Raw genomic sequence first — 11,333 nt, forward strand, 5'->3', positions numbered from 1 at the left:
AAAAAAGTTTATAATGTGCTACAATGGACTTCTATAGCAACTTGAGTTAATCATTTTTGTAAAACGATGACGAATACGAAGTAGTTGCTATAGGAACTCATTGTGTAGTCACGCAGGCGTGGGTCCGGAATCGGAGCGTGACAATGTGAATGATAAGGAAAGAAATAAAGATCATGAAAAACACCAAAATTTAGCGTAGTTCAGTCATATGACCTACGTCTATGCGGTCATGTCCAGAGAACAAACAAATCCACTAATAACTAAACGTTACAATCTTACAAATGACGTATTCAATATACAAATACTTTTTTTTTTATATTAATTGACACTTATATGATGAACACAATTAGTAGATCTTGTTTGATAGGCACCATACGATTTTGACCCACTTCAATCAAATTTCTTTCGACATTGTGGATTGTTCTCTCGCGAGAAGAACAACTTCCTCTCCCGAGTAACAACTTGCAATGCTTTAAATGGATGCGTGACACCGATATCTTCCGCACTTTTCCACGCTTTTTTTTGAAGCATAATATTGTCAACCTTAGGTTAACTATTTTTTCAACGCTTTTACCCGAATAATGTTCTTTTATTCACGTTTCATGCTTAATCATGTTTAATCAACTTGTTTTAGAACACCGATGAAAAGCATGAAAGACGACGTAAAAAGCACGGAGAATTGGGAAGCACTGTTACAATTTAAATCATATTTTTACTTAATATATTTTTTAATTATCTATAGCTAAATAATAGATAAATAAGCATTATACACACTAGCGAACGACGTACACACGATGTATGTGTAAAATAATAACTTTTACGTATATAAATCATGATCATTAATATATCGAGTTGGTTTATAAAGTTTTGTTATTTTTTATTATTATTTGGATAACGATAATGAAATTATATTAAATATATAATTAATAGTGATAATATGTGATTTTTTTAATTTTTAAATTATATTTGGGTAAATTACATGAAAATATTAGTTATCTAAATGTATAAAATATTTTTATAAAAACTAATTCGTGTCACAAAATCAGACCACTAAAAACCTCCATCTTTATATATAATATAGATAACAATGAAAAGCATCGATATGGATGATGAAATTTTGAGAAGAGCAGAAAGCATGTTAATCAAAGTATGCCGAAACAATGACTTGAAAGTTATTTTCTTCATGGAATAACATGATCTAGACCGTTAGAAGAGGGCCGGGAAGGTGTTCCGACGTAGCTCCTCTGACGCTCAAGTTAGAGACTGAGGATATAAGGGAGAACAACTAAGGGTGCTGCAGAAAAGTAATATAGTGAAAATATGAATTGAACGCTCAAACCTGGTATTTATAGGAGACTACATGAGCATGTCATGGGCCTGCCTTTCATTTGGGCTAAGGATGGGCTAGGGGTAGTGGGTCCATCAATTGGATATCAACAGGTGAGCGTATTTCCTAGGTATTGGTTATCCGACCGAACTCGATTTATAAAATTATGTATTAAGTTAAATCAGAAAACTAATTATTAATTTCATGTTGGTGTCGCGTTTTTTCGGATACCCAATCCGGTAACAGGTGTCTAACAATTTTTTTATTTTTGTTTTTTTAATTTAGTACCACACTTATTATTAATTAAATATAATGTATTCAATATTTTTTTGAAAATAACATGGCACCCGACTATTATTGACCACATTATATATATTACCCAGCTTTTAATCATACGTTTTTTGTTGTTTTCATGTAATGGAGGATTTTTTTTTTTGTGCCTAAAATTTCAGTTACTCGAAACAATCCGAATTTTTTCGGGTACCCAAAAGTTTGTAGGGAATTTATTCAGGTCGGGTTTGGGTAGTAAAAATTCTAACCGATTTTTGGGTACACTACCCAAAAAAACCTGAACCCGAGAAACCCGGCCTGATGCCCACCCCTTAATTGTAAGTTGGATTGGAACAAGATGATAATAAATAACTCTACATAAGGAAGAACAAATGAAGCAGACTAATAGCAATAATAGCAAAACTTTTAGAAGCATTGACAAATTAATGAATCTTAGATAAACTTGCGCCAAACAAGACGTACAAAAGTACAATTAAACTTGAGACTCCGAAGAATCTCAACATGACATTGATCTCACCAAGTTCTAATGGTATTCTTACATTTTGGCATAGAAGAAATGAATTTTCATGCTATATACAGGTACTGCATTGAGAATTACAAAAATATTGAATCAAGAAAATCGTACATACATAATACAAGTCGCCAACTTTGATGTCGAACGAGAAAAGAGGGAGGACAAATACCAGAATTCAAGAATTTCGTCCTGTCTCATCGAGCATCATCCCTTTAAGACTTTTAGCCAGCCAGATAGCAGTATCTCGCGGAGAGACCTTTTCCCTTCCAAAAGGCTTCAAAACAACAGCAAGTTCTTCAAGTCGATTCTCCTGAAGCAAGTCGGCAGACAATTCTAGAAGTCCTTCAAGTGCTTCTGCTCTTTGCCTGAAAGAATTGACATCTAACGTTTCCTTGGCTCGTGGTTCCTCCAGTGTCAGAAAAGAGTTGAGTTTTGATGGTTCGAAAGAATCTTGATTCATGTTAGTCATGTCTATTTCCTTGGTGATTGGATCTTCAGAGAGACTTGGATTAGGAATCTGATGATATTCAGGATACGCCACTTTCTCCGAAAAAATAGATGGTTTTGAAGGTGATGAAGAAGATGGATCTTTCGTATCATACTCATCTTTTACCACATTTATCAGCTTACCTATATCCATGTTGCTCTGGACATTTTCATGTAATGTATGATCAGTTCCAACTCGGAAACTACTGTGACGTATCACATGTATCACTTCATCAAAAGCTGGGGGGAGATGAGTACCGGTTTGTTTTTCATTTACTGCATTTTGCACTAGAATTCCGTTTCCTGGCAGCAAATTCTTCTGGTTTGATGAATTTAGTTCCTTCACCATGAACTTATCATCACCACTCGGTGATGAAATGACATTTGACAAGGCCAAACGATCAGCCATACAGCTAGGACTGATAGTTGAAGCATCTTCTCTGCCTGCAAGTAAATTTTTGGAGCTAGACAACGAGATTTCCATAGTTACATTGGAATTCGTATTCTCACGATCAGAGTGTTTTTCAAATGTTCCTGTGGAGCATACTATAGATTTGTAGTTATTCCCATCGCCGTTCTTGGAAGAATTTTCTAGTCTCTCTGAGTGTGATGAGGAAGAAGTCGACCAGCTCGGTCTAGACTCATTGCTATCAATCTCAGTTTCTTGCTGATGAGTGGTTTGGAAATTTTCAATCCTTTCTACTGGCAACAAAGAATCGACAACTTCAATCTCCATAGCTTGCCCACGACTCGGAGTTGCCAGTTTTGACAAGCTTGGAAAAGGAGTCTTCAAAACATCACAAATCTCAAGACTTTGAATTGACACAGAAGATGAAGCAAAATTGCAGCTCTCTTTCTGAAGTTGCTGCATAATTTCTCTTGGAGTATGCAAAATTTTCGAAGCTTCAGGTCCTGGAGCATCATTGAGGCCGATATTTTCATTATAATTAACAACAATAGGAGGGTCACATCCCAGTTGCCTTATCCGTGCAGGAAATGATGGTTGTCTATGCGGACCAGGAGGGGTTTTAAGTCTATTCTTTACAGAGACTACATCTTCTGCTGCAGATTTTACTGGTCCAGAAGGTGGGAGCCCTTCACGTCGAGCTTTGGTCTTCGGAGGACATTCTGTAACAGGTAACTGCAAAATTCAACGACTAAAATTGAGAAAAATAAATGGTTTGAAAATATTATAGAGACCACATCTGAGTTTTAATAGAAAACCGCAAAAGCCTCACACATTTGGAGTACAATGACATGATTACCACCTGATGCTTCAAAGAATTAGTTCCCTGTGCTCGTTTAGCAGAATCGGAATTCACCCTTGTTGCTGCCCCAGGAGGTGCATTAGCCTTTAGACCAGAGTTGCCAGGGACTAGTCTACTGATTCTAGGAGACGCATCAATGTGAGTTCTTTGGTTAACTTTCACAGAGTTGCTTCTCATTGGAGAACAATTTTCTCGGTTTTTCCCTTCTTTTAGAGCCATCATAATGTTTTTAATCATTCGTGGTGGTTTAAATGAAAATTCCACCTGTTGTATACAATCACTCAAGCCACGATCATCATCAATAGAAGCCGAATCCGTATCAGTAGCTTTATGGTCGCAATTGACCATTATGCCCTGCACACTCCTTTCACACGAGATCAAGCTGTCTCTATCACTACAAGAACTGTTGCTAATTTGACTTTCAGCCAAGTTCTTTCTACTGTCACAAGGTGTGGCAAAAGGTTTCTCGGGATTACAGGATGGACGGTACAGAGCAACATAGGGCTGTAGATATGGATGCTTCAGAAGTTCAGATGCCTGACATGTGATGAAATTTGAGTTAAGCGGATTAAGGATAATGCTAATGTGTATGAAACTCGAACTGGTTTCTAGAAGTTCTTACACTCAACCGATGCTCGGGATTTTTTCTCAGCATGCTCTTGATAAGTGTTTTCCTGTTGTATCAATAATTTCTTTAATCATTTCCATATACATCAAAATATGCATGATTATGAAACAAACTCAGATTTTGTCATAGGCAGTAGTTTCTTACGACGAATTATTCAGTAATAAATAGCTCTCATAGAGTCATAGTACAAATGATATCAAATTTTTAGACGTTCAAGGGTAAATCAATGTGACCAGTTCAAAAAAACAGAAAAGAAAGCCCAAACAAAAGGCGTGCCACAATGAAAGAAAATACCCGAGTAATTAGGTAAACAAAAGCAAACACACTATAGAAAGATTCAGTACACTTACAAAGTTGGAGAGTAACAGGAAGGCAAAGGGCCGATTGAAGATCGGTTAATCTTGCTTATTAAGCCTGCCATGTCCTGAAAGATGTATTGGACTTGTTAAGAGCATTAAAATATACTTAAATAATTAGTCACTAATGTGAACTTCTGGAAAACAAAATGCAAGTAAAAGTGTCACCAAGTGTCTAGAGAGCAAACAAAAACATAAGTTTTAAAATGAATGAGAGAGAGGTGAAATATGTAACTTGTTTTCAACAGCAATGATTTTCTCATAAGTGTTTCTTCAGTTAGGTCTTTGTGGCAAAGAATCATAAATAAACAAATATGGGAAAACTTACGAAGGCCTTGAATGCAGGACGATGAGCAGCCATTTCATAAATACAGCAGCCTGAATGACAGAACGAGCATCAGAATAAATGAGTAAGTTGAACAATATGTGATTCAGCCATTAACCCTTACATACACTACACAATGGCAAAAAGCTGAAATTCTTGTGAATTATTAGTCTAGAATACAACATCACAGCACTGTACACGTAAAAATATGTTGAGATATATTATTAGTGGGATAAAGACTTTTGTGTTGTTGTTATAATAGTAACTATGACCTTTGTGCACATCTTACATACCGAAATATATTGGGCCTAGACCAAAATATGTCGAAGGGCCCAAGGCCCCTATATCTCAAATTATTGGAATAATCTAGGAAGGGGGAGGGAATAAATAGAGAAGGATTTGTTAGGAAGAGGGCATTCTGGATCATTTTGTTGTTAGGCTTAGCTTGTGCTAGGGGCAAGAGGATTGTTGGTCTCTCACTCTTTCTTCCTGTAAACTGTAAAGGACTTGTTCCATGGCTGAGTTTTATTACTCTCTTTGTTTTTTGTGATTCCTTGTTTGATCAGTGTTCTCGTAACAGTACATGTAGGAACTTTCCTACTTCGAAGTGTTTAGCAATGGCCATATCTCAGGTTTATCAAGACAAAGCAAGTACGATCACCATCCTTAGTCAAAGAACATAAAAATGAAAAGTGTGAGTACCAAGGGACCATATATCAGATTTAAAACCATAGGGAATATCTGCAAGAAGTTCAGGGCACATGTAATTGGGAGTTCCAACAACCTGCGTACAAAAAACAAGACAGCGATAAGAATGTCAAAAAATTTAAACCCTATTGTAACACAACTATTTACGTGGGGAAACAATATTATCATTTGGTATGATAGTAGAAAACCACTTCATGTTTTTCAAGAAATTGAAGTAGATGCACTAAAAGCTACAACTTTTGTTTACCCGATCAGCTATTTCAAGTGTTTTTATAATTTACAAAGCCCTTTTCTAAAACACCTTATGTAACCAAACAAAACCAAGCACTTACCGAAGAAGCCAAATCATCTGCCTTCAAAGTTTTAGCAAGTCCAAAATCACCTGCTCAAATGAAAGGATTGTAAGAAAACAATTAATTCATACAGAAGCAAACACTGAATGAAGATATACAAATATAAAAAAAACCAAAAGTGACACGCACCGAGTCGAACATCTTGATCTTTCATAAGAAAGATGTTAGAGCACTGCCAAGAAAGTGGAATAGGATCAGTCAGCAGAATTAGTTCAGAAACTACATGAACTTAAACAAACAATAACCCCGGTATTCAGATCCCCACTTTAAGGTCCCGGTGTAGAACAAAATTGGAATGCAGATATTCCACTGCCAATAGTAGTTGAGTGAACCACTTCAATAGTTTCTGTACATTGTACAAAATTTAACATTATTGAACTACTTAATGAGAAGACAAAAACCGAGCAGAAAAAAAAGAATGTTCTACATAATCAAAACAAAATAAATGTATACCATAAAATATTGCAAATAAAAACCAAAGAACTTCAAGAACTCAAACCTCCTCAGGGAAGTATTGTCCATTGGCTCTTTTCATCAACTCGGCGCTATTGTAGGTAAACATTTAGAAATGGACAATGAAACTTTGTTTAGTACTTTTCAGATTAATGATTCTGAGTAAAACTTACATGTCACCTCCCTCACAGTACCCAGTAATTATGCAAACATAGCAACCCTGCATTAGCATTAGGAAATTTAGAGTAAAGTAGAAAAAATGACGTATTAAATTCATATTTACTGGATCAATATGTGGGAAAATTAAACAAGAAATTAGAAGCCTCGATGTCCCTTACCTTCTCTACCCAAGCTTCCTTGAACTCAACAATGTATGGATGTTGTAACCGAGCAATTAAGGCCATCTGCATATTCACAAACCAAAAGATCCCTCTTGCATTTCAGCATAACTGAAGCATCATATTCATACACACGAGCATATGAAAGAGGATGAATCAATCCCATTTTCAAGACCAACTAAGTGAGAAATCCGGTGATTACATTGATATTTCCAAACAATTACCGAACAGAATTACCTCAAGGAAGCATCAACATTTCAAAGATCAATGCTAAGGATGCCAAAAAGGTAAAAAAGTACCAAACAACAGAATCAAAAGAAGCAATCAGCAAACATTCTAACCAAGTTGATATAAAATATAAATGACATCAACTATCAACGTACCTCTTGATGAGCTGATCTCCTGCAACGTTCCGTTTGTCGAGCCAATCGAATCTTCTTAAGCACATACCTGTGTTATGTCGTTTCCCAGTACACAGAAATTAAGCAACTAAAAACATCACAAAACTTTTTTCAACAAACAGGAAAAAATTACAGTAAAATCTTGTAAAAAAAAGAATCAAAATAACTTCTTTGCAAACCGCAAACTCATACCTTTTCTTTTCCAATTTGTGATTGACCAAAATTGCTGCACCAAAAGCTCCACGGCCAATCTGTTCCATTAGCTCATACTGGTCCATTCTTGACTCCATCACCCACAAATCTTAAATCCCAAATGACAATTTCACTATATTTCAACTCATAACGTACACACACACACAGAGGGCAATCTCGATTCGTCCAAGTTCACATATACATACATATATTGAACACAATGAAACCGCAGTATCAGATCTTCTCCTTCTCCATCGACCCCATTCGCATCTTAATTCCCGAGAAAAGACCCACTAACAGAAGCATCACAAAGAACATCAATGTGAACAAACGCAAGCACTAAATCCTTGAAGAAAATGAAGAAAACAGTGAAATGCAATAAAGATTATTTATTTTTTTAATGGGTCACAATCAATGAAAGCAAGGGAGCAAGACTGCTCTTTGTGTTATTTTTCGTATTTTATTCTTTCTTTAATGGTATTTAATTCCTTTCTGTCATCGAATGGAGGAGACCCCGCCAGTCTTTTTATCACCTTAATTTCACTAAGTCGAGGATTTAAAATTGATTTAGCAATTGATAATAATGAGATTTATGAATGGTAGGTTCAAAAATTACACCTTTCCAACTACATTTCTTGAATCCCTTGGTCATGTGACAACGGTGACAGCAGTTGTTATTCACTGCAAGAACCCTTACCACTTGTTGCCGTATCTTTTATGACCTGTCATTGCACTGAAATTGAAACTTAACCTGAACAAAGAGAATGTTTGGAAAAAGTTTCTACAAATTTTTTTTTTTACAAGCTTTAAAGATTGATAATGGTCCTCTCGAGGCCGGATACAGAAAAACAAAGTTAGATGACGAGAAAAATATATTAAAATTTTTCGAAAACAAGAACAATTGTTAGATTGAGAAATGAAAACAATATAATTATTTATAGTGTACTATCCTTCATAAAAAAAAATTGAGAGGGTGGCTGCACCCACCGACTGTCTCTGGTCCTTGTCTTTGGAAACTTCAAAATTTTTTTTTCAGAAACAATCACATGATTTGCTTCTGTTTCAAGCTACTATTTGAATAATGTCGGTTTACTAACTATTTTTTCATCACAAAAACTTATGTGAGACGATTTTACGGGTCAATTTTGTGAAACAGATATTATATATGGGTCGGGTCATACACGAAAAATCATTATTTTTATGTCAAATATATTAATTTTTATTGTAAATATGGATAAGATTGATCCGTCTCACGAATAAAGATCCGTGAGACCGTCTTATGAAAGACATATGTCAATTTTTTCATATATGAGTTAAACATCCTGAGATAATGTCGAAATTATACTTATGTATATTATTATTATCTGCCTAGAATAATAATTATCTTTACTGAGACTAACGATCAGAACGTGATATTATTATATTACCAAAAAAAAAAAAATTGCGACGGTTTTGACTGCCGTTGCTATATCGGTCGTCGTTCACCATTAACAACGATTAATAATTCGTCGCTAATTATATCCAAACATGCAATCGTAAAATCTCAAAACCTAAATTTTTGAAAATGTATTTTTTGACATATACGGTAATATTTATACAATAATAAACTTACGAACAATTTTTAATAGCATATATAGATAGACATATTACTTATTGGATCAGACTGGTTTCGGGTTGGATTAAACTGAACGAGTAATGAAACCGAACCAATCTTACTTGATATCAGATTAGTTGGCTATGGAATAAAGTTAGATGGAAATCAGATTGGAACGGATTGATACTAACATATTTTTTTAACGAAAAAATCATTATTTATTTAAATAGATTTGGTATAAGTTTCATGACAATTCTTAATTTATTTATTATTTGTAGTTTTATCGGTCTTTGACTTATTCTAATACCGATATCAAACGAATCACATTAAAATGCTTATTGATTCAATTTTATTATTTTTCTTGTTTTTTTTTACTTATATACTCTTATTAACTAAATCTTGGAAAATGTGTACTAATTTTTCGAATTAATTAAACAAAAAAAATTGTTTGTAAATTTTGTTTTTTCCATTTATTTTCTATATATATTTATCAGGGTAAATTGTTCTTAGTTGGTTGAACAAAATTATAACTCTTCATAATTCTATATAGTTTAGACAAAAACTTGTGTGAGACGGTCTCACGGGTCGTATTTTGTGATACGGATATCTTATTTGGGTCATCTATGAAAAATTATTACTTTTTATGCTAAGAGTATTACTTTTTAAGCTAAATATCGGTAGGGTTGACCCGTTTCACATATAAAGATTCGTGGCACCGTCTCACAAGAGACCTACGCGTTTAGTTTAATATAAGAAAAAATGTATTTGTTTAAATAAAACTATTTCGCATCATTTTTTTTTTTAAAAAAAATCGTAATCAATGTATTAAAAAACCTAAAAATATTAAAAAGTTAACAAATCTGGACTGGACTGCCAACTTGCCGACAAATCCCACGGCTAGCGGTCTACGAAAGAAAGCAGCTAAAATATAGGATCACTATCATAGCCGTTGGTTAGGAATCCACAAATTTAATCTTGGCCGTTAGCTGATAATCGTATAGCACTGTGATGAATCTAGGAAACTGAATTCTTCAAGAATAATTATGATTAGTGGGAATTTTTTTTCATTATGTGTTTGTTTATGTGATTTTATTTTTTTATGTTGTCAAATTTCAATTTATATGACATCAATGTTAGATTATATTATATATATATTTTTGGAATTTTAGTTTTTTCTTACGTGTCATTGATATGGCATCAATGTCGACATCATAATATCAAGTCAATATTATGAAAAAAAACTAAAATTACGAAATATCATAAAATATATGTCTAAATCTTAATTATATAAAATATCAAAATTAAAAAATTGTTAAAAGTAAAAATTTACGGTAAAAAGTAAAAATCTCAAACTCACAAAATATATAAAACTACACACTTTATGAAATTTTCTCCATTCAATTGTGTTTTCTTCACAAATTGAGAGACCTATTTATAGAATTTCTTTGGAAATAATCCTAAAATAAATATATAATTACATACAGTATCACACACTAATTTTCAATAATTACAACTCTTATTTTCAACATTCAATAATTTCAACTCTTATTTTCAACATTTCCCCTTGTGATGATGATCATAATACAATGATTGTCTTCATTACGTGTTTTTATACTGTCTCGTTAAAAACATTATTAGGAAAAACTCAATGGGATAAAAACCTCCCCTTCATGTTAACACGAACAATTCTTCACAAATTGGTAAATTGCGCATCCCAATATTATGCATATGATTTCTGAATATTTTCATATGAAGTTTCTTTATGAAGATATCTGATGAATTTTCACTTGATTGAATGTAACGAATATCAATATATTTATTCTTCTCAAACTCTTGGGTGAATGCGAAGAATTTAGAGGGAATATGTTTAGTTCTGTCGTTTGTTATGTATCCTTCTTTCATTTGAGCAACACATTCAACATTATCTTCAAATTGTGTCACATGCTTCTTGTCGAATGATAATCCGCATGAGATTTGGATATGTTGGGTCATTGATTTTTGCCACACATATTCACGACTTACTTCATGTAGTGCAATAATTTCGGCGTGATTTGATGAAGTTGTTTCGAGTGTTTGTTTATGTGAACGCCAAGAAATTG

General features: G+C 33.9%; 1 protein-coding gene across 1 annotated transcript; it reads right to left on the reverse strand.

Moving 5' to 3' along the window:
* Window positions 1-2,032: 2,032 nt before the first annotated feature.
* On the reverse strand, window positions 2,033-8,092 carry LOC140979570 (serine/threonine-protein kinase Nek5-like). Its single transcript, XM_073445024.1, has 15 exons — window positions 7,847-8,092; window positions 7,641-7,749; window positions 7,431-7,497; window positions 7,048-7,113; window positions 6,883-6,929; window positions 6,756-6,801; window positions 6,522-6,602; window positions 6,386-6,428; window positions 6,236-6,285; window positions 5,898-5,979; window positions 5,199-5,248; window positions 4,865-4,938; window positions 4,509-4,560; window positions 3,887-4,423; window positions 2,033-3,759 (listed from the first exon to the last, which is right to left on the reverse strand). The coding sequence occupies exons 2-15, from the start codon at window positions 7,736-7,738 to the stop codon at window positions 2,308-2,310; spliced, it is 2,745 nt and encodes a 914-aa protein (XP_073301125.1). The 5' UTR covers window positions 7,739-7,749; window positions 7,847-8,092; the 3' UTR covers window positions 2,033-2,307.
* Between the last annotated feature and the right edge of the window lie 3,241 nt (window positions 8,093-11,333).

Source organism: Primulina huaijiensis, chromosome 6 (assembly GCF_012295235.1).
Source record: "Primulina huaijiensis isolate GDHJ02 chromosome 6, ASM1229523v2, whole genome shotgun sequence".
Taxonomy (NCBI): Eukaryota; Viridiplantae; Streptophyta; class Magnoliopsida; order Lamiales; family Gesneriaceae; genus Primulina; species Primulina huaijiensis.

What these genes read in the sequence shown, in the direction of transcription:
- LOC140979570 (XM_073445024.1), bottom strand. Translation starts at nt 7,738, where the DNA reads ATGGAGTCAAGAATGGACCAGTATGAGCTAATGGAACAGATTGGCCGT. An exon ending in ATCTGATATATGGTCCCTTG is followed by an intron (nt 5,249 to 5,897) that starts GTACTCACACTT and finishes TCTGTCATTCAG; the next exon opens with GCTGCTGTATTTATGAAATG. An exon ending in TCCTGTTACTCTCCAACTTT is followed by an intron (nt 4,561 to 4,864) that starts GTAAGTGTACTG and finishes TTGATACAACAG; the next exon opens with GAAAACACTTATCAAGAGCA.